At 33.6% G+C, this 24,932-nt stretch overlaps 1 protein-coding gene across 1 annotated transcript in view; it reads right to left on the reverse strand.

The window, feature by feature from the left end:
- LOC145242705 (huntingtin-like) overlaps window positions 1-24,932 on the reverse strand; it is a 228,071-nt gene that overhangs the window by 99,699 nt on the left and 103,440 nt on the right. The window contains exons 12-23 of the mRNA XM_080105836.1: window positions 23,194-23,396; window positions 20,027-20,128; window positions 19,670-19,770; window positions 16,715-16,976; window positions 13,979-14,142; window positions 9,944-10,092; window positions 9,063-9,195; window positions 7,564-7,763; window positions 6,621-6,739; window positions 5,296-5,481; window positions 3,109-3,329; window positions 338-410 (exon numbers count right to left, since the gene is read on the reverse strand). Of these exons, the coding sequence (XP_079961962.1) occupies window positions 338-410; window positions 3,109-3,329; window positions 5,296-5,481; window positions 6,621-6,739; window positions 7,564-7,763; window positions 9,063-9,195; window positions 9,944-10,092; window positions 13,979-14,142; window positions 16,715-16,976; window positions 19,670-19,770; window positions 20,027-20,128; window positions 23,194-23,396 (1,913 nt within the window). The remainder of the gene's footprint in view (window positions 1-337; window positions 411-3,108; window positions 3,330-5,295; window positions 5,482-6,620; window positions 6,740-7,563; window positions 7,764-9,062; window positions 9,196-9,943; window positions 10,093-13,978; window positions 14,143-16,714; window positions 16,977-19,669; window positions 19,771-20,026; window positions 20,129-23,193; window positions 23,397-24,932) is intronic.

Consider the following 24,932-nt stretch of genomic DNA (forward strand, 5'->3'; position numbering starts at 1 on the left):
AAAATATTTGGGTGCAAAGATAAAGAAAAATCTGTATGATTTGACGGAAAGAAAATATTGTATACATAAATTTATCAAGTAATTTTATTTTTAGATAAGAAAACCAAATTTTATGGCTGAATGCGGATCAACTGCCTCGCAATGCCATCTGAAAAAACCAAGGAAAATAACTGCAAATAATTCAAACTTGCGAGATTTTAGAAATACATTCTAAACATGAAGAGAATGGGTTGGGAGGAATGTATTGGAGAAACTCAAATTCTTTTAAAAACGATTTTTCATAAAAATAAAACCACTATTTTTAAATTATGCAATCATCGATTTTTAAAACACTTACTTTATCGGCTCGACTGCCTGGCTTCAAAATAGCTGGAGTCTTTCGTTCAATTCTTTTCTTAAACCATGCAAGACTGATAAAATATAATAAACATAAAACATTCAGAACAAGAAAAGAATTTAAAAGAAGGATTAGTTCTGAAGTTTAATTATTGAAAATTGATTGTTTTATTTAGATTCTTTGGGCTATTGTCCATAAAGACTCATGACGCAGTGGACCAGGTACTTGATAAAATTTAGGAAAAATTCAGTTGTAAAAGTTACACTCCTGGATGTTGTGGCGACTTAAAACTGCAATTGCGAATTACGTATGACTCCTATGACTGATGGAACGAGAGCATGCTATCTCTATTGATTAATACATTGCACTGTAGAGAACCTGTTGATTTTATAAAAAATGGCTTGAATTAAAGTTTCAAATGCAAAAGTAAAATTCAGTTGTGAAAGTTACACACCCAGAAGTTGAAGGTTCAATCGTCAGTGTGGGCAACCCAAAAATGTTTTTGTTCTTTCCAACAAAACAATTCAAAATATGTTTTTAAAAATGGAATGTCATGTTTTTTTTTTTTTTTACTAGCAAATGTACCCGGCATTGCCTGGTATTAAACGTAATGTTAAATTCCTTAAAAAAAAAAAAAAAAAAAAAAAAAAATGAAGTAAAAAATAAAAAAATGAAATAAAGTAAAAAAAAAAAAAAAAAAAACTGAGACTATTATGTTTTCTAAATAGTTCACTTCTAAGTAATAAAAAAAAAAAAAACTGAGACTATTATGTTTTCTAAATAGTTCACTTCTAAGTAATAAAAAAAAAAAAAAAACTGAGACTATTATGTTTTCTAAATAGTTCACTTCTAAGTAATAAAAAAAAAAAAAACTGAGACTATTATGTTTTCTAAATAGTTCACTTCTAAGTAATAAAAAAAAAAAAAAACTGAGACTATTATGTTTTCTAAATAGTTCACTTCTAAGTAATAAAAAAAAAAAAAAAATACTCTAGCTGAGATTGAAACCAAAACCTAAAGACAACGAGTCAAGTACGATAAACATTAGACCCGTTTGTCACAATATTTAAAAATGTTTTCAAACTTACTTATTCTTAACATAAGGAAGCTATCATGTGAACGATTTGCGCTTGCAGTCATTAAACAATTGACAAGTAGATAAAAATCCAATTTTGACCCCTTAGCAGCCTTTTTTTTCAGATGAAAACTGACTAAAGTGTTCCACATGTCTGAATACCCTATATACCAAATTTCAAGTTTGTAAAATTCGTTGACTATATAGGTTAAGAGTTGTCACATTCAATTTTATAGATATATGGATATATTATTTCTCTTTTTGTATATAAGAAAGTCTTTCTTCAAATAAGTCTCCTCCTTGAAAAAGTCTTGGAATATAAAGGAAATGTTGATGAATATATAAGAAATTATTAGTTTTTAAAAGCTTAATATAGTTTGCTTGAAACATTGTTTAGTGTGAAGGGTGTGAATTCCATATAGAAACATTGATTTAATTTGAATAAAATACGCATCAAATGCGCTTGAAAGCCAAATCACAACGTAATATTAGGAAAATAAACAAATATTTTACTTGTTTGAAATTTCAAACAAGTAAAATATTTTATTGTCCTGATATTACATTGTGATTTGGCTTTCAAGCACACTTGATGCATATTTTATTTTATTGTTTAGTTTGTATATAGAGGTAATTTATGGAACGCAATACAATGCAGATGTGTAATGGATAGGCACAATCTGAAGCAAATCAAAACATCATGGTCGAATGAGCTCTTCAGATTAAACTTTTAATATGTGTGTCCGCATTATTTGGATTTTTCAAACTACTTTTCTCACTTGCTGAACTGTGAAATCTTTCTGTTGAACTCAAATCTACACAAAATTTCAAACTGAACCTTTTTACAATTGTGTTTTTTTTTACCAAGTACTCTATCCACTGCATCATGGGTCCTTATACAAAAGCTTGTCGCGCAGTGGATAGAGTTGTTAAATCCTCAATGCAGGTGATATTAAAAATACAATTGCCAATTTCTTAGGATTTCTACCCAGTCATGGCTGACAGAACAAGAACGTACTACATTTGTGGATTAAATAAACCATTGTCTGAAATTATGTACAGATTGCAGAGTTCGACAAGATCCACCTGAAGAAGATCAGAGGTTACATCAACCGAAACGTTAAAAAAAAACAATCAAGATGATAACAGTAGTCCAAAGAATACAAATAATCAATGCTCATCTCAAAAAATTCGGAAACACAATTCATTATGTATTTTATTTGTTTTATAAAAAATACATTTTGTATTAAAAGGTGAATCTGTTCTACAATTATTAGGTTTTCTTTTTATCACATAGGATTAATGTTTCTGATAATTATCATATATAAAATATTATTTGCTTACGTCCAAATAAAAAAAAATGGGTGATTTTCTAAAAGACACCCGATCTCCAAGGTGGGGACACTAACCTTAATATCGTTTAAAAAATCAAAAACGAAAAAAAATACGTAAATATATAAACGATAAAAACTAAACAGTAAATTGTCCATGGCATCATAGCGTAATGGATTAAGATGCTGGACTGAAATACGTAAGGTTCGAGATTCAATTCCTAATAACAGTCAAGCTACACTGAAGAGGGGTGGGGCCCCCGAAACATACATGTACGTAGATTACTGTTTTTAAAAAACAATAATTAAATAAATAAAATAATAATTATATATATATATATATATGGTGGGGGGGAATGTATACTGACTTTGAGCTGTCGTCTTGATCAGCCTGTCCACTCTTGAAGGCAGCTCCAGCCAAACTCTGCGTGAACTGCGTGTACGGATGGGTGAAGCAACAGTGGTATAGACCAGGCTTCATGTTTGTGGACAGTCTGCTGCCCTTACCATGTCGAAGGCGAGAGGTATTCAGGCTCTGGGGCAGCTCCCACTGGCTGGACAAATTGGTGCCAAACAAGGCCTTCAGCAGCTACAATAGCAGAATAAAAGAAATATTAAATTGGCTCAAGAGATATCATTGAACTAATTGCTTATACACTGAAATCAAGAGATTTTAATGAACTTGTGGAACACAATTTTTTTTAAAATCCTGATACAATTTTTACAATTTAAGGTCTAAAAATTGAATATGATTGCAAGCAATATCAGAATTTTATTTAGCACAAGTTAACTCTTTTGTCTTTAGTCCTCACATTCCATGTTTCTGATAAAGGGGAAAATTTGCTCTTTCCTAGGTCAGAATCTATCCATATAAAATTTATCATTGATTAGTTTTTGACCAAGTGGTATTTGTTTAGCTTTTTTTTTTTTCTTTTTTTTTTTATAGACATCAAATAGTTTCATGTTTTGCCTGAAATAATTTTTTAAAAACTAAAATATACCTTTGATATGACGTGCAAAATTTTCAATACTTTCATGATACTGGCCTGATTTTTGAGCTGTAACAACTTTGATTTATCAAAATTCTGATGATCATCTTAATAGAGATTATCTTGGAGATAATCTGTATCAAGCTAAAAAATTTGGATGGTTATGGTCCTGTAAGTAAAAATCCCATTCAGGATCACACCTCCTACTGAAGAGATGATTACCAAAGTGTCCCCGCATATCACTGAACAATGATAAAACAAAGACTGTTGGATCTTCACAAGTGAAACTAGGTGGACAAGTCCAGCATAAACTAATGTTTATACTAAATATGACAGAATTATAGAAAACATTTTGAATTTCATTAATGATTCCATGGATGGCATTTTAGAACTCACACTGTAATTATCTTCTTTTTTTTTATGATAAATATCACTGGATGACTTTCATACTTCCAGATGAATATATATATATTGTTTTAACAAAAACTAAGACATCAAGGAATGGATTGATAACAAATAGTGTATTTCATCGTCAGTTACAATTGTTTCAAGACTATTCGGACAAATTCAAACATTATGTCGTTTGAAAATTTTCACAAGAATAGCCTTTCGTCAGACTTATTGAATAAAAAACACTTTAACAATAAAACATTATGGAAACCATTTCCCTTATAAGGAAAAGAAAATAAGCGAAAATATTTTACCTATATCGCATCCTTGCAAAGTTTGTTCATATATATATATATATATATATATATATATATTATATATACACACACACACACACACACACACACACAATGAAAGCATGTTAATCTGGTTCATATAATACGCATTGGTATGACACACCGATAGATCAAGTTACAACATAAAAAATGAGCTCAAGTTCAGGATCACTTGAGCCTTTGGGAGTCTAAGTCAGGAGACACTAACAAAGGTCTGTTGAAATAGTGTATCAAGCTAGAAAAACTAAAATATTGGATCTTTTTCCATAATACCTCCATATTCAAAAACAAAAAGAAAAATCTGTATAATGTACCTACTTGTGACTAAACAAAAATATCATATTCCAAAAACCAAGTAATTTGATCAAGTAGTTTTATCTTTTAAACAAGAAAATAAAATTTTATGAATAACTGAAGACCAGCTGTATTGTTCACTATTTTGCTAAACAATTTAAAAAATGATAAAGACAAAAGGAGATAATTCAATAATTCAAACATGCCAGTTTTAATTTGTAATGCCTATGAATTCTTGTTAATCGCTTAAAAATGATTTTCTTCATAAAAATAATAGTATTTGATCAATTTATGTGATATTTGGAATATGACATTTTTTGTTTTGTAACAGGTACATATATACAGATTTTTCTTTATTTTTTGTTTTTTCATATAGAGGAAATTCTGGACAAGAATCAAATATGTTAATTTTGTAAAGTATGTTTTGAAATATATACATCCCCCCTCCTTCTTCCAATCAATTAAAATAAACAAGATATCAGAAGGGAAGGGGGAGGAGGTGACCGAGTTGAAGAATGTTTTGAAACGTGATACAAAAGTGTTGTACCTGTTGTACACATAAAACTGTGGCAGTGGCTTCCATGGCAAATGTACTTTTAAGATAAGTGAGAAATTCCTCCGCGTATTTTCCAATGTCAAACAGAGATGAGATTTCCAGAAGTTGCGCCAACACTTCTAAAGCCACTTTTAATAAACAGCAAAACTTGTCCGATACATTCAGGTCCAAGGAAATCTGCAGGAAAAAAAAAAAAAAGTCAAATTCAAAATTACTGAAATCTAATATATTTATATATTTAAATTTAATAATAAAAGTTCACTTCAAAGGAAGTTGAAAGCTCTGATGTACATTATCAGAGTTTATTCGTATTATTTGGATTAACTGGACACAGTTTCGTGGCGCAGTGGTTAGAGTACTTGGAAAAGTTAGTTGTAAAAGTGATATTCTCCTGAAGGTTGAAGATTCAATTCTTAGTGTTGGCAACCGAAAAAAATACAAACGGTAATTACTTAGGACCTTTATCCAATCATAGCTGACGAAACAAGAGCATGTGAAATGAAGTAAATAAATTCCCAAGTTTGACAGAAACATTCCAGAGTTTGACAGAAACATTCCAGAGTTTGACAGAAACATTCCAGAGTTCGACAAGATACACCTGAAGAAGATTGGAGGTTACTTAAACCGAAACATTGTAAAAATCGCATTCAAGATGAAAACAGTAGTCCAATGAATCCAAATAATACGAATAACTAATCCTCATCTAAAAAATTCAGAAACGTCATTATCAGAACTTACTTGCACTGCACCAGTCAGAAAAATATTTCTAAAGAATTGGTAAAAAAAATATATAATGCTAGCATGATGAAAAATACAAGCTATGAAGAAGAAATATTTGTCGTCAAAGCAAGAAAGATTATTCACTCCAAAGTCAGGATTGGTGATTTCCCTTGTAACGCGTACATTTTGTGCGACTTAATTCATACTCTTAGTTCTAGGTGATCAAAGGCAATTTCTGCCGATACTTTTGAGCCTAAATTCATCCTTGTTTTCGTTTATAAGTTTGTTTTTTTACAGCTTAAATATTAAAGTACAAAAAAAAAAAAAAAATTTTCAAAAACAAAATGATAAAAACATTTGAATAGATTAATTGACAAAACATTTTTAAAACCTTAACTTTTAGAATTTATAATTCTTTGAATTTTCTGAAACATCATACCCCCAACTTAATCATGTAGTCATGAGAAGACATTGGTTTCATTATTACAATTTTTTTTTATTTGATTACTCTGCAACGAGTATTTTCGTCATTGGTTATCTACAAATTATTTCCTGTCTAATTGCAAAGAGAACACATAAAAACGGAAAGCACTTACCTTGTAGTTAGAATAAGCACCTTTCAGCACCTCATAAACACGCATGTATTGGGGTAAGTTGTAAAAAGTCCCAAGTCCATCTTTTCGACTTTTTTCTTTTTCCATTTCTTTTTCTCGATCTAGCAAATAAAAAATTAAAGCAAGAATTGCCTCCTCCTGACAACACTACGACTAAAATACTGTAAACAAGCATAAATTACCACTTTTGTTGGATTTTGTAGAAATCCGTCGTGTCAAGGTCACCCTGACGTCAAGATCCGTCATGTCAGGGTCACCCCCGACGTTGAGATTCGTCATGTTAAGGCCACCTAGATCTTTTTTTTTTTTTTTTTTTTTTTTTTTTTTACACGGTAGTCACCACTTATCAAGGCCTGGAGGCCACTCGGAGATAAGAGTTATTGCATGTACAGTAATCTATGGGATAATATCGTAGTAATCGTTAGTAATGGAGATTTGATAAAGTGTCTTAAGGGGGCGGTTTATCAGGAATTTGTTGATGTTGGACTTGAAGACATCCAAGTTGTAGTCAGGTAGGAAACGGGCAAACGGAAGAGTTCCACAGGCGTGCACTTCTAAGAAAGAAGCTTTGTTCATGGAATCTATGCTTTGATTTAGGCACAGATAAAAAGTGGGGAAAATTATTGACAGTGGTTTCAGCTAGACGGGTGTTTATCGTGAAAGATTGGCGTGGGGGGAACCAGAGATTGGAGATCAGACGAATACTTTTCATGGAAATAACGATAAAACAAAGACAAGCATCCATTATGTCAAGTCTGTCAAAATGTCAAGATGTCAAGATCTATTATATCGAAACCACTCAGAGGTCAGAATAAGTTGATTTGTCGGTACAAAGTAACAATTAATGATGTGAAAATTACTTCAATATCAAACGACAAATTCTTATTGTTTGAAAACGAAAAGAAAATAATCATGACCCACTGACCTTTCTGAATGGACTTGGCTGCTGCCTTTGCATCTATGGTCGTTCCAAGTACAGACTGTCCAGTGCTATCCTTTTCCCCCTTTGCTTTCCGTTTTATAGGACTTAGGGAGGGAGCTGTGGGAAGGGAGGGGAGAGAGGGCTTGATTTGTGGAGGACCCGGGGCAATATCATCTATCACATGAGTGCAGGCGTTCAAAAGCCTGAAAAATAAAGACAAAATACACAGATGATTTTCCAGTCAAAAATTGTAACGAACAAGAAAATTACACAAAACAAAAATATGGAGACAGAACAACGGAGTCCATTAACTCGTGTGGAATAAAGTTCTGATAATAGACAAAGGGGGGAAAAAAAACTGCAGAATTCAATGGTTAAAAGAAATTATTTAGATTATAATTAATAGAATGATTTCAATACAATTACTAACTCTGTTCGAGATCATTGATTCTAATTTCAAAATCCTACAGAATTAATATCCACTCCAGATATTGGCAGCATCCTCAAAATGCAAATCTGGATGGTTCAATACTTGAAGGCACAGTTCAACAAAGTTTCCGGCCACGGTTATGGTCTTTGGTTTCAAGTGAGAGCCACATCATGCCACCTCACATCTTTGAAGTCGACTTGAAAGTCAACACCAAAGTGTACCTGGATGTGCTGAAGAGTGTGTGATACTCTGGTGCAATCAGGTGGCCGCTGGCAGACCATAGGTGTGGGCCCACAAGTCCACAGAGACAAAGGTTTGTCTTCAGGTGTGCTACAACTTTGTATTCTTCTCTCTCTGCCCTCACCCTCATCCCCCGACCTAAACCTGCTAGACTACTTTGTTTGGTCATACGTCGGAAACATCCCCAACATGACCTTCTACAACACCAAAGCCAGCCTGATCGCCGTCATCTGCCAAGTATTTGCCAAGCTCTCGCCATTGCTTGTGGAAAAGGCATGCTTTCAGTTCCAGACTTATATCAAGGCAGTGATTGAGGCTGAAGATGGCTACATTGAATAGATGTCAGCTCTACTACATAATCAAGTTACCTGAATTGATTTCTTCAATAAAAGTTTTAAAATAAAACTGTAGTGTTGTTTTCTTTAGGGCGACAAATTTATCGTTCCACCCTATAATATACCCATGATTACATGAAACTAGCATATTCCAAAAATCATATAAATTGATTGAGTAGCTTCATTTTTAAATAAGAAAATCAAATTTTATGAGTATTGGAGGAATGATTGTCTCACCCACTATTTTTTTTTAAAAAAAGTTAATTTTTGGAATATATTTTTGTTTCATCATGTGTACGTACATTATACAGATTTAAACAAATTTTTTTTGTTTGTTATCGAGGGAATTTTGCACAAGAATACAAATATTTTGTTGAAGATAATTTTGGTAGGGAAATATAAATATTACCAAGGTTTTTTTTACTAGAACTAAAAAAATGTTCCACCTGACCACCTCGTCTTCAAAAGATAAAGAAATTAAAATTGTGTCAAACTACCTGGCTATATGTGTGAGCAAGGTTTCAACCATTGGTACGAGCTGACGATCAGAGACACACAACCATTTACCATCATCCATTCCACACAAATTGTTCGTTTCATCAGCTGATCGTAAACAACGGTATGCAGTTCCTAAAATTGAAAAACAAAAAAAAGATTTTCATTTCAAATTAAAAAAAAAAAATCACAATTTCATAAAAAAGTTGTATCAATTTGTTCAAAAATTGTCTAATCATTTGCAATTTCTCAAATTTTTATGAACACATTTATGCATTTGATTCCAAACAGGTTTTCAATTACAGGAACCTGAAAGATTATGGTGTCATATTTTTATCATGAAAATTTTCCAACAAATTAAACTCCAATATTTTTTATGAAATGAAAATCTAATTAAAAATAACAGAAATCAAAACATTAAATCTAACAAAAAATATATTTATGCAACTTGAATATTAGCAACAGGAATGGCAGTAAATATTTTTAAAAACACTTTGAATGTGATAAGCAGTGAAGAATTCAAAATGAATAAATAAGTATCTGTTTTGTTTTTATTTAGAAGATGGGGAAATAGAGGCAAAAATTCACCTTATATATATTTTAAAGAAAGTGTTTAAAAATAATCAACAAAAGCAATAAGATACGAGGGAAGTAAATAGTTTGCAAAGTTTAAGCTAAAAATCGAGAAAGAGATAAAAGAGTGGTGAGTATATGGGGTGTAGGAGTAGGAAATAGAAAAGGGAGAAGCGGAGAACAGAAGGGGGAAGCGGAGAGGAGGAAGAAAGCGGGGGGGAAAAAAAAAAAAAAAAAAAAAAAAGAGTTAAAAGGTAAATCTACTTTGCTTCCATCTGCACGAAAAGGTGTAAATATGAATTGGATTTACCTGAGAGTAAATTACCAGCCAATAGCAAGGTATCCTGATGAGCTGCTAAATCTAGAGCCAGGGGAGATGAAGTCAACAAGGAGAGTGTTAAGGCCAACGGACCTCCCCCACAAATACAATTCTCCTCTTCAATGCTTAGAGCATGTAAACTGAAAACACAAACATTGAACGAGAAATGAATTGTTTTATTTTCAAAAGACAAGAATATTAAGCATTACTTAAGCATTATGATACAAAGATCATTAGTTTTTTTTAAAGATAAAAAGACATTTATAAACAAGAAGACCACAAAAATATTACCCAGGTTACAAAGTTTGCAACAGTATTAAGGATTCGAATAAAAAAAAAACACACACATACACTCCTGATCAAAAATTTAAGACCATTTGAAAATCTTTAAAAAGAAATCTTTTTTAAGAATAGGTTTTAAAGTTTATCAATACTACAATCTAAGAGATTATGGAAAAACAAAGCTGCATTCCAAATATTTAATTCAGAAATTTACATTTTTATAAAATGGGGCATTTTACACTTGATCAAAATTATAAGACCAGGGGTATAAATTGTTTTTTTTAGTTCAGTTACAGATTAGCAATCACTGCGTAAATGTGTCACCATGCCTAAAGCAAGCAAACTTACCAAAGTTGAGCGTGCTCGAATTCTAGATTCCCATAAGCAAGGCTTGTCACAGCAGGTGATTGCAGCTAAGGTAAATCGCAGTAAAACTGATTTACAACTTTCTAAAGAACAGTGAGAATTATGAAAAAACAAAATCCACTGCATTGAGTAGGAGAATGATACGGGTTGTTGTGAAAGACTTTCTTCTTTTAGTCAAATAAGGCAGTCACAGATGCTGATTGTAGTCCAGTAACCATCAGACAACACTTAGGACAAAAAGGCATGGTAAATAAAAAATGTAAGCAAATTCTTCACCTACTTCCACATCACAAGGTGGACGCTTAAGATTTGGCTGTGAATACCAAATATGGGATATTGAGAAGTGGAAGAAAGTCCTGTTTTTTTATGAGAAAAGCTTCAATCTAGATAGTCCTGATGGCTTCCAACAATATTGGCATAACGAAAACATGCATAGGTTATAGTGGTGGAGTCAGTCCCTAATGGTATAGGGTGCCTTTTCTTACAGAGGAACGATGGAGCTCCAGGTGGTGCAGGGTTGTCAGACAGTGGCTGGTCATGTTAGCATGCTACAAAAAGCATCTTTGATGATGGAGGGCAATTGTTTATGTGGAGATGGATGGTTATTCCAACAGGATAATATTATAATTCACGCTGCATGACAGACCTTGACCTTTCTGCAAGAAAATAATGGGGGCCATCTCTTGGAACATCCTGCATGCTCACCGGACTTGAAACCAATTGAAAATGTTTGGAGATGGATGACAAGAGATGTTAATCGAAATGGCAAACAATATGCAACAAAAAAAATGAAGTTTGTGAAGCCACCTTCAGAAGCTGGAGCAACACCCCCGCACCTTAATGCAGCACTTATTTCTAGCAGGCCTCAAATAACTTTTGAAATCATCAAAGCCAGTGGAGGTGGAACTCATTAAATTTGGTCGTTGAACGCTTTCACACAATTTCGTAGAATTTATACTCCTTATAATTTTGATCAAGTGTTGCCTCATTTTATAAAAATGTAAAAATTTTGAATTAAATGTTTGGAATGTAGCTTCTTTTTTTTTTTTTTTTTCATAACTTTTCAATTGTAATATTGGTAACCGTAAGTGAGAGGAGTTTAAAATCTATACTTTAAAAAAAGGTTTCTTTTTAAAGATTTTCAAGTGGTCTTAAATTTTTGATCAGGAGTATACTATCTAGGTTTATTGACAGTTCCCTTCAACAAGAGGGTCGACATTGTCCATCTATATTCTACATTTTGTACAGTCGACAAAGTCTGCCTCCACATAAACTCACACACAGTCGTACACAAGGGTTTTAATACTTTTTGCTGTCTAGTCATTTTGCTTCTTTCAACATGCCCAAACCAGTAAAGGTAGTTTGCCCCAATTTTTTTTTTTTTTTTTTTTATTATTACATTTTCTCCCCAAACAAGGCACATTGCCACTTTGGTGTAGGGGGTACTATCAGGGGCAGCAACTACTGGGTCACTATGTTGGGATTTAGGCAGTAAGATGTCGGTTCACGTTACACTTGAACTTCTGCATGTTAGTACAGTTGGGGAGCAGGGACCTGAAATGGAATTCCAGAGTCTAGCGGTTCTGGGGAAGAAACTACTGGAATAGAAAGATCTTTTACATCTAGGGATCTCTACTGCATGAGGATGGGATTTAGCTGCCTGTCGGGTTTGTCGAGGGTGTCTACGTCATGGGGGCACAAGTGTCCGCAGTTCATCAGAGCATTCACCATTAAAATACTTGTAGAACAGGTAGAGGGATGCAACGTTTCGTCGATGGGACAGAGGCTGAAACTTAGATACCAGTTCAGGGCCTATCAGATTGGCGACTCTCTTTTGAACCTTGTCTAGGAGCGAGAGACTAGCAGCAGATGCACCAGCCCAAATGTGACAGCAATACTCCATACATGGGCGAAAGGATACTTTCAGGTGTCAGTAGTTTTCTAGCACGGTAGAGATAGCTTACCTTCTTCGCAGCGGCCCTGGCAATGTTTTCAATGTAATTGTTCCAACTCATGTTTCCTGTGAACGTTAGGCCGAGGAGTTTAAAAGATGTACTCTCAGATAGGGAGTCATTGGCCATTGCTATTGGTGGTAGAGAAGGTTTCTTGTAATTATTGAAGGAAACGAGTTTAGTCTTGGCAGCATTGAATGTGACCATCCATTTTTGTCCCCATTCCACTACAGATTGGAGGTCATCCTCTAGTGTTTTTGCCATTTCTTTAGTTATGTGTGCATTTGTTTTACTGTCATGCCTGTTATAGAGTGTGGTGTCATCAACATATATACCCATCTCAGAGGCAGTTTTGTCAGGGAGGTCATTAATAAATATTAGGAACAATAGAGGTCCAAGGATAGACCCCTGAGGCACTCCCGCATTTAAATCATATTGTTTAGATGTACGACCGTCGAGGACAACCTGGATTTTTCTCTCATCTGAGAAGGATTTAATTATGTTAAGTATTCTACCAGTGATACCGTATGATGTAATTTTCCTGAGGAGACCCTCATGCCATACCCTGTCAAAAGCCTTAGATATATCTGAAGCTACCGCTCTGCCCTCCCCCGCTTTGTCCAGTGAATGGTATATACGTTCAGAGATTACAGTAAGGATGTCTGCTGTGGAACGGGCTTGCCTAAATCCATATTATTTGTCAGTCAGAAGTTTAGCATCTGTAAGGTGATGGACTAGAGCATGGTTAATTATAGTCTCAAATATTTTGGCGAAAAGTGGGAGGAGGCTAATGGGGCGATAATTTGATGGGTCAGTTCTTTCGCCAGAATTCTTGAATACTGGTACCACAGAAGCAGTTTTCCAACAGCCCGGAAAGCATGATTCATTAAGGCATTTGTTGTAGAGTTTGGAGAGAACTGGAGCTACTTCGGCTGAGCACTTTTTTTAATAGCACAGCTGGGATGAGATCAGGTCCACATGCTTTTGAAGTGTCAAGGTTTTTTATGATAGCATGCACCTAAACAGAATTAGTTTTTAGATAGCCAATTTCTCAAGTAGAGTGTCCGACCTAATCTTCTCAATCTAGTCTGACTTGACACTGCATATCCGACTGATTACTGCCCTGTCGTTTCTCTGGAGTCGGACAAGGGAGGCTTCAGTGAGGGTCCAACACTCACTGCCATACAACATCACGATTATTACGCAGCTATTATAGACCTTCCCTCTGGTAACAATTGGGACGACTCAGAATGTTAGGATTAAGAGAAGTTCTCTAAACTTTCTCCAAATTGTCTCAACTGATGGTTCAACTTATTTTGCGACCACTTCCAGCACTTGGCATACCTCCTAGGTAACAAAAGAAGTCTACCACATCCAGGATGCCCTGGAAAAAACAATAAACGTGAACAATAAGAGATAACTGTACCTTGAAGACGAACTAAGTCGTTTTCTTGTAACTCCTCGTCTTGCCATTGGTCGATCACCATCCTTCGTAAGCACAGGAAGAGGAGGTGCACAACTCCACGCGTACGCATAACAGGTTGGCACATATTGTTCAGCAAGCAGAGACAAGGCACGACAACAGCCGTACTGAAAAATACAAAAACAAAAAAAATCTTATCTATAAAGAAAAGTCAATTGGATTTTTGCTTTTAAACCTATATAGCATTCCATTTGACAACTTGTAATTTGATTTTAAGTTATGCTTTCTTTCTTTGTATCTTTCCGAGCATGTTATTGACACTAACAAAAAAACAAAAAAAGTAATTTGTGCCAGTTTCTTTCATAAAATAATTATTCCAGCTAGGAATTTTGTTAGATTTGGATCATTTATTGGTTATGCCCTAAACAGCACCAACTGACAAAAAATTAATTTGTTACATTTTTTGTGCAATTTAACTTTAGTTCTATACCTTAACAAACCGAGCATGCAAAGTCTCCCTCCACGAGCAAAAAAATTTACTTTCACAAAATTTAAAAAAAAAAAAAATTCAAGGCGTGGTTATTGAGAAAAGTGCAAACAAATGAATGGATAAATGATTTTGGGACAATTTTACCTCTATAATGTCCCCTAGGGAGTGCAACTGAATTATCCGGAAAATCCGTTCTGGCAAAAATTTACTTTCTCTATGACTAATGTTTGCACAAAATTTCAAAAAACTCCAAAGTGTGATTATGGAGAAAAGTATGAACAGACAAACGGGAGTGAATTATTAGGTCCAATCCCTCTTTTGTTAGATGACCAATACGTAAATTATATTCCTTCCAAAGATTTTTCTGTATTTTGTTTTTTTTAAAAAAAAGGTGGAATTCTGGATAACCAACTTTATTCCTAACAATGACTTAACTTTCTTAACATTTTTCAGTCTTCAGATTTACACTTGATTTCTATTTATATTCTGTTGTTAGGATGGAAGACGAACATGCTATAAAGAAATGGATAGGAGGAAGGGTTCAATAAATATTTTTCTTTTTTTGTAAGCATTTTATCCTTTGTTGATGTGTACTTAATGATAAAATTCAATTTCTTTGTGCCACATCAATGCAAACAAACTTTGACAATTCTTTACAAAACGTCGACATTTTTTTTCGTTTCTTATTTTTCTTCCTTCAACTCCTTTACATTCATTTGCAAATTCAAAATCATGAAAAGAAATTGACACGTTACTGCTTAATATTCAGCTTTATCTTCTGACAACCACATTTTTTACAAAGAAAATCAAATTTATGAGGAAACAAGGATAGTCCGTCTCACACCAGTATCTAAAATCAAACTATTGAGATCAAAATCAGCCTTGTAATGGCTATGATTTACTATTAAAATCACTAAAAAAAAAAAAAAAAAAAAAAATGATTTTCCATATTAAAAAAAAACTTCTTATTCAATTTACATGATTTTTGGAATGACATTTTCATTACGTGATAGGTACGTACAGTATAAAGATATTTTTGTCTTTTTGAATTGGAAAACAACCAACTTTTTTTTTAAGCGGCTTGATTCTGATTCCCTTGATATTTTTTTAAAATCACATCCTTACATGAAGGACCACATGAAGATTGTCCACATCCAGATCTGCATATTATTACTGTGTTTATAGACTAAATTTTCTATTTTTTCAATATCCTTGGACCTCTGTTATTCCTAATATTCATAAATGACCTCCCTGACAAAATTGTTTGTGAGATGGGTATATATGCTGCTGACACCACGCTCTATAACAGACATGACAGGAAAACAAATGAACATATCTAAAGAAATGCCAGAAACACTAGAGGATGACCTCCGATCTGTAGTGGAATGGGGACATAAATGGATGATCACATTCAATGCTGCCAAGACTAAACTTGCTTCCTTCAATAATTACAAGAAACCTTCTCTACCACCAATAGCAATGGCGAATGACTCTTTATCTGAAAGTACATCTTTTAAAACACATCGGCCTAACGCTCACAGGAAGTTGGAACAATTACATTTGAGAGTATTGCCAGGACGAAGAAGGTAGGTTCTCTCTACCGTGTTAGAAAGCTACTAACGCCCGAAAGTATCCTGTACCTCTATAAGGCCACCATTCACCCATGTATAGAGTATTGTTGTCATATTTGGGCTGGTGCATCTACCACTAGACTCTCGCTCCTAAATAAGGTTCAAAAGAGAGTCGCCAATCTGATAGGTCCTGAACTGTCATCTAAACTTCAGCCTCTTTCCCACCGACGAAACGTTGCATCCCTCTGCCTGTTCTACAAGTACTTTAACGGTGAATGCTCTGACAAACTGCAAGCACTTGTGCCCCCTCGACGTAAATACCCCTGACAAACAGCTAAATCCCACCCCTACACAGTAGAGATCCCTAGATGTAAGAGAGCCTTCTACCCCAGTAGTTTCTTCCCCAGAACAGCTAGACTTTGGAATTCCCTTCTGGGTCCCTGCTTCCCCAACTGTACTGATATACAGAAGTGTAACGTGAACCGACAGCTTGCTGCCCAACTCCCTACACAGTACCCCTGATACCTGTGTCCCTGATAGTAGCCCCCTACAACAAAGTGGCAATGTGCCTTGTTTGGGGTGAAAATGTAATAATAAAAAAAAAAAATCTTCCTCATGAATTAGCTTAAAAAAAAAAAAAAAATTGTTTTTTTTTTTAATAAACATTTCATAACTTACGCTGAGATATCTGCACTGTGATTTACGCAGTAAAGACAATACAGCAGTGATCACACGGGACAGACTGGACTCTGTTGTTGGCTGAACAGTGTTGTTGGGGTTGAAATTAAATGGCTTGACCAATCCAAGCACAGTTGGAGGAGACTCTTGCGCCCAGTCATGCGTAACTGGGGTGAAGTAATGGTCAGTATAATCCTTTGCCATTGTAATCACTGGGTCTTGCATTGGACAGTCCACCGGGAAAAATAAGTTTGGTATCATTCTGAAAATATAGATTTAAAGTTAAAAATAAATTTTTTAGATGAGGCCTTATTTATATTTATACTTGTATTGATTGGACTATTGTTCTCATCTTGAGTTTTATTTGTCCAATGTTTCTGTCAGTTTGGCCTTCGACCGTCCTCAGGCATGTTGGTTGTTGTTTGGAAAAGAAGATAAATTTTCTTTTTCTTTTCCAAACAACAGCCAATGAAGATGGTCGAAAGCCAAACCAACGAAAACATTACACAAATAAAACTCAAGTCCGATTAAAACAAATAATATTAAAAATAAATATTTAAAGCTAATACAAAAAATTACATCTACATTATTATGTTGTTCATAAAATAATTGATTTCAGAAACATGTTTATTCATGGAGTTTATGGGGGACTAATTTATAGAAGTTTTTTGCTTAGCAATTTGTTTTAAATGGTTGAACACTGTTGAAATACTGACATCAAGTGCCTTAGACATTTCACTGAAACTTATGGTTTTTTTTTCAACAATTGCTTTTAAAGATTCATACAAGAACGTATAGGCTGTCCTCTGCTTTCATCTCCAAGGCTCTCATTAGCAATTATGACAAAGTTTAAACTTTAAAAAAAAGTATTTCTTTTTTTTACTATTATTTTTCTTATTAAGAGATTCTCTCTCTTCATTTAGCGTTACCTTATGAATCAGATCTTATGTTGACATTTTACAAATTAAAAGATAAAATGGGATTATTGATTAAGACAAGAAATGCTAAAAGTGATAGAATTTTATAGAATCACTTCCATCTTCAATCTGATGGGGTTTTTTGATGTCTCATGCGTTATATTTTTTGATGTCTCATGCGTTATATTTTTTGATGTCTCATGCGTTATATTTTTTGATGTCTCATGCATTATATTTTTTGATGTCTCGTGGGTTATATTTTTTGATGTCTCGTGGGTTATATTTTTTGATGTCTCGTGGGTTATATTTTTTGATGTCTCGTGGGTTATATTTTTTGATGTCTCGTGGGTTATATTTTTTGATGTCTCGTGGGTTATATTTTTTGATGTCTCATGCGTTATATTTTTTTATGTCTCATGCGTTATATTTTTTTATGTCTCATGCGTTATATTTTTTTATGTCTCATGCGTTATATTTTTTGATGTCTCATGCGTTATATTTTTTGATGTCTCATGCGTTATATTTTTTGATGTCTCATGCGTTATATTTTTTGATGTCTCATGCGTTATATTTTTTGATGTCTCATGCGTTATATTTTTTGATGTCTCATGCGTTATATTTTTTGATGTCTCATGCGTTATATTTTTTGATGTCTCATGCGTTATATTTTTTGATGTCTCATGCGTTATATTTTTTGATGTCTCATGCGTTATATTTTTTGATGTCTCATGCGTTATATTTTTTGATGTCTCATGCGTTATATTTTTTGATGTCTTGTGGGTTATATTTTTTGATGTCTCATGCGTTATATTTTTTGATGTCTCATGCGTTATATTTTTTGATGTCTCATGCGTTATATTTTTTGATGTCTCATGCGTTATATTTTTTGATGTCTCATGCGTTATATTTTTTGATGTCTCATGCGTTATATTTTTTGATGTCTCATGCGTTATATTTTTTGATGTCTCGTGGGTTTGTGGAGGGGGGGCACTGAGAATGATTTGGAGTTTGTTACCTGACATGACATTAGAGGGACACTGAAACATTTTTTTTTGACATTTCACCCAAAACAAGGCACAGGACGACTTAGTCGTGAGGGGTTACTATTTGGGACCAGATTTGCAGGGATATTATTTATGGAGTTGGGCAGCGAGATGTCTGTTCACATTACATTTGAATTTTTGCATGTCAGTACAGTCATGGAAACAGGGGCCCGGAAGGGAATTCCAAAGTGCAGCAGTCCAAGGGAAAAAGCTATTTGAATAGAAGGCATCTAGGGACCTCTACAGTCTAGGGGAGGGATTTTGCTGCGTGTCGGGTTTGTTAAGGGTATTGTCGTCGAGAGGCACTAGTGGTTAGAGTTCGTCAAAGCACTTGCCATTGAAATACTTGTAAAATAGGCACAAGGATGCCATGTTTTGGTGATGTGACAGAGGTTGGAGTTTAGTTGATTGTTGAGGACCTATTAGGTTGGCGACTCTTTTTTGCACCCAAGAGATGAGTGGCAGAAACTGCTATAACGAGCAAAGTTTGATTATTGTTTAGATTTAAACTTTTTTTTTTTTTTAAATACAGAAAAATCTGTATGTATGTATGTATGTATGTATCTGTCATGGAACAAAAACGTCATATTCCAAAAATCATGTAAATTGATCAAAACTTTTTTTTTAATTAAGAAAATTCAATTTTTTTAATGAGCTGGATGGAACAGGTGGTATGCACTATCTTTTTTAGATGTATTAAAATTCAAGGACAGACAACTCAATTCAACAAGATTTATTTATTTCTCCATAAGTAAGAGATTATCAATGGCTGCCAAAAATACTTAATTGCTAAAAATCATAAATTTTTTTTTTCTTACTTGACCAATTTACATGATTCTTGGAATATGATATCTTAGAACAATCCTCATAATTATACAAAATTAGAAAATATTTTTCCTCATGAAACTAAGTACGCCATGCAGTCATCATGTTACAGTCAACTTATTTTACCAATCAATAAAAATAAAAAAAATTTCGTACTTGTTAATACTTACTTGACAAGAGATGAAGCAGCACTGTGGCGAACACGATAATCTTCATCGCCCAAAAGTAAAAGCACCGTCTCATAAAGAAAACTATGTTGCAAGTTAAATTTCTGAAATTAGAAAAACATTTTAAATGAGTTTTGGAATTTTTTGGAGATGAGGATCGATAATTTGCATTATGGTTTTATCTTGGAAGAGAACATGATGTCAAGCAATCCAAATCATAAACATAAAACAAAAAATATTAATAAGATGAGAACTTAGTAGTCATGTCCTTGTTTGGAGTGAATAGGATTTAAAAAAAAAAAAAAAAAAAAAAAAAAAAAGACAAAAGCAAGAAACTGAAAAAATAAATAAATAACTTACCCCTAAGTATTTGTCATCCTGAGATCGTCTTGGAAGACATACAGACTCCAAGTAGTGAACAATTTTAAAATTTATACTGGATACCAGCTCCAACAATTCAACCTAAATAAAAACAAATGAAATATGAAGATTTTAAGAAATTATATATATATATATATATATATATATATTAGTCTTTGAAGTTTTTAACCTTTAAAACTATACAAAAAAATATTTTGTATCATTCGTTAGAAAACCATCTAGTCAGTAAGTTATTTAATCACCTGCAATCACTGCATCAACTCGCTCTCGAATTTACTATAATGCCAATAATTTATTTTTCAAGAGATCATCAGTTATTTACCATGAAACACTGTTTCGGGGATTTAAAAACAAAACAGTATATTACATCATGGCTCCCCAGCAGTGTTGATCAAACACCACCACCCTTAATCTTAGGAAGAAGACATGTTACAAACATTTGATCCAATTTCCTATTCTTAATTGCAATTACTAACCTTTTCATATTATAAAAATTAATTTCTTACCTGTGTGATTCATCAATTTCCACATTTAAAATGGATATATTTTTTAATTTATCAGTCTTGTATTTATAAGATTACGGATATATATATATATATATATATATATATATATATATATATATTAGTGATGGGACAATTCCAATATTTTACCCAATTACAATACAATTACAGATTTCGTACTAAATTTCCGATTCCGATACAATTATTGATTCCGATTCTTTATAAGTCTCTAAATATTTAACTATAAAATGGTTATTTTTCACGATTGCTGTAAAAACATGTTAAATGTGCAGATATTTTCTCAAACATAGGGGATGATCTATAGATTTTAGTTTTACACCACTTATCAAGGAAAGCCTGGAGGCTACACAAGGATAAGGGTTAGTAAGCATACAGTAGTAAAATAGGGACAATATCGTAGATTTCCACTAATGTTCAAATGCATTTTATATACATGTATATATATATATATATATATATATATTAAAATTTAATATATATATATATATATATATTAAAATTCCAAGATGGCGTAACTGAAAGAAAATAGGATTGCAACTTTGCTTCCAATTTTCAGATTTTGTAATCTTGCCCATATTCCTTTATTTTTTTTTTTTTAAGTTGAGGAGTTCCTTTCTTCTGAGGAGTTAGATGGCAGAATAAATACAAAAATTGACATAATAATTACAAGAATGATTTTGCGCTACAAAACAGGTGCTGTCAAGAATCGAACATTTTAACATGCTTAAAGAAATAAATGGTAAGATGGTCAACATATTAGAATATAAACCATTTGTCATTTATTCTTATATACTAGCAAATCACCTGTTCGTAAAATATGTTTAAATACATTAATTCATGCAGATTTCTTATTTATTATTACAGAGCCAATTCTCTATTATTATATTGTACACAATATATAGCAATGATTGAAAGTTAAAAAAAAAATATATGACTTGGGTGGCATCAGTTAGAATTGAAATCAAAACATTTAGCTCTCCAGCATTATTCGTTACCATCTGAGCCACATCCATACGCATACAAAAACTTTAAAGATATGCTGTATAAAAAGGTATTCAAGTTATAGAAAAAAATCTGTAACACAACTTTGTTTTGTATAAAAAATATAGAAAATATTCTTTTCTTTACTCTTTTATTGCCTCGTGTGCAGGCTACAAGCGAGAGACAGAGTATGGACAGGAGGGTGGATGGATGGAACCATGAGCTTGTGCTAATGTTGCTCGCCGGCTGACTGTATGCTTCTCTTTTGCCTTTTTCTCTGGGCTATATATGTGACCTACTCTTTGCAAGTGTGCTCAGATTGACAGCTGTGCGTGTCAAATAGTTGACCTTTCACCACCGGCGATATCAATTCTGACAGCCTGTCTCCCAACTTATGCTCCCAGAAAGCTTAGTCATCCTGGCTTTTAGTTTATCTTTCGTATTATGGTAGGGTAGTGATGTACCGCCGATCTGATCAATTCAAGATTTTTATTTCTCAATCAGAATGTGGATCTATCCATCAGTGTTCAGTTTCATGCACCTCAGGGAAATAACTGAGATGCCATGACGTCACTTTCACTAAACTTCAACAACTTGTTTTATTTAAATTCTAAATTATCTCCCCTTTGTCATGAATGCCTTGTTATCTCCCCTTTGTCATGTGTTATTTTATCCATGTCTTAATACATGGGTATCTTTTTCTTTAATCAAGAGGAAGTAGGGCAATGAAGAGAAAGAATAGGAAAGTAAGACAAACTTAGGCTTAGGTTGACTATAATCGAGGAAGACACAAAGGCTCCTTTTTTGTGTAGAAGACGCCACTTCATTTCCAGGTTTACTAAACTTGACCTTGATCTTTGCCTGTTTAGCAAAGAAGCATCAAGTACTATTTTTCTCAGTCATTGGTACGACTCTAAAGACCTTGAAGCTGTCCCATTAGCGAACGGCAAATGTGTCATCTGACAAGAACCGACTGTTCTGTTTAGGGAATTGATTTTACCTGTCTTAGGACAAGTAATCTAGTTCTTTCTCCATTAATCACTTAGAAATGATTTTGTTCTAAAAATAAAACTACCTGATCAATTTATATGATTTTTGGAATACGATATTTTTGTTTTGCAACACATATGTACATCATACAAATTTTCCTTAATTTTTGTTTTTTAATATAAGGGAAATTATGAACAAGAACCAAAAATTGTTGACCACTGACTGCCTATTTCAGAAATTTAGAGTATACTAAAAAGAATGAACGTGCATGCATGCAGCAGCCCTACTGTTTTAACAACATCGGCGACCATGGCTCTCCAAATTGTAGAGTCATGGTAATCTCGGGAAAACAAGTAGACATGGTAGTTTCCTGTTGCTTTCCGTCTTGATTCGGGGGTACATCTCCCCCTTGCAAGTTTAACGCACCTTCAGATACCAACCTGGAAATTTTTACAACTCGGCAAAGTACATACACCACCTAGCCTTTCCAAATGGTCACCCATCTGCTACTGGCCAGGCTCATCATTGCTTAACTTTGGTGAACCGGCAAGAACCAGTGTGTCAACGTGATTGTGCCATATATTGATGAACGTAGTCCATCATAAAAACTCGACTGCCTACCTCCGGTGAGTGCACAACACGCATACTTACCTTGACAAGCCAATAAGGGTTTGTAGTGACAGGCAATAGTTTCAAAAGAATACTGATACATAGATCAGAATGGGCCGAAAGCAACAATCTGGATGAACACATTTGTAAAGCGAGAAGACCTTGACGAGCAGCCATTGATGATTCATCTTCAATAATATTCAAAATTATTTGAACCAAATCCAAAATGGAAGGTTTGGACAATCCTGGTAAAAAGAAAAAAAAATATATGTAATACATTTAATAAGTATTTATTGTAGATTGACCCGGAATTCTTTGTTGCATGTAAAATATACGGAAAGACTTAAAAGGTAGGTTTAAAGGTTTATTGTTATACTACAGGGAAGTGTCAGTGGTCTAGTGGTTAACGACACGGACTGACAAGCTGGATATCCAAAGTTCAAATCTAGTTTGTTCCACGAAAAAAAAAAACACTTTCACTTAAGATGTTGGCAACCTTCATGTGGTCTCTCACACAATTCACTGTTTCTCAAAAGAATTCTGACTAGAAAAATATCGAGGAAACCAATGCCAATATTATAGTAGAATCTTTAGATTCATACGATATGATGATTATACCACAGCCATAGTTATTATTAGATTGTTCAATATCATTTACAAATTGTAGATTAGTGCAAGACCTGAAAAAAAAAAAAAAAAAATACCACAGATAAAGAAAAATATTTGCAGCGTACATACTCATGATGGAAAAAAAAAGTACCATATACTAAAATTCATGAAAATTAATCAAGTAGTTTTATTGTAAAAAGCAAAAATCAAATGTTATGACTAAACAACCAATGATCTTTCAATGTCACTTTGCAGAACAAGATAGAAAATTGATTGTTGGAGATCAGGAATACTCTGTACTCCTTAATCATTTTGTCAACAGTTACTCGGTTTCTACCCGATTGACATCAGCAGTCATCAACTATAATAATAATTTGTATTTTAGAGGGGTTGGAACTACACTTACACCTCATACCTCCTACACAATGAAGATCAGAAAAACTTCAAAAAGTAATATACATAAAAAAAAACTTGTGCTTGATTGAATTAGCAATGACCTGCTTAACACAATGACAAAAAGTTACTTTGGTCTAATATATGAAAGATTGCAAAAAGGATTTAATTTTAATTGAAATGTTTCTTCTTCATGAGTCCAGCCAGAAATAGAATCATATATATCTATATGTCTATAAAAGTAAAAGTGTGTGTCTGTGTACATTTTCCTACCAAATAACTGTTAATTTTCGGTCTACAAACTCAAAATTTGGCATATGGGGGTATTTTTTTTTTTTTTTTTTACACAGTGATCACCACTTATCAAGGCCTGGAAGCCACTCAGGGATAAGGGTTATTGCAAGTACATTACGTTAGTGTGGAGATTTGATGAAGTGTTTACTTAAGGGGGCGGTTCATTAGGAATTTGTTAACATTGGACTTGAAGACATCCAAAATTGAGATTTGGGAAAATATTTTTAATCAGTTTTCAGCCAGAAATTTTGCTGTTAAGGGGTCAAAGTTCAATGATTTGACCTTTGAGAACTCTACCAAACTCCTCTGCCAATTTTGGGTCTAAACACTTAAAATTTTAGATAAAGATTACTTGGACAGGGATCTAACTTTATAATTCTATTTGAGCCCAAAACAATAAATGTTAAGGGATCAAAATTGGGGTTAAAAGTTAAAAAAAAAATTGACGTCTGCGGTCTCTACCAACTTTTCTCTATGGTAGTTAA

Source organism: Euprymna scolopes, chromosome 21 (genome assembly GCF_053919585.1).
Source record: "Euprymna scolopes isolate OS-2025 chromosome 21, ASM5391958v1, whole genome shotgun sequence".
Classification (NCBI taxonomy): Eukaryota; Metazoa; Mollusca; class Cephalopoda; order Sepiida; family Sepiolidae; genus Euprymna; species Euprymna scolopes.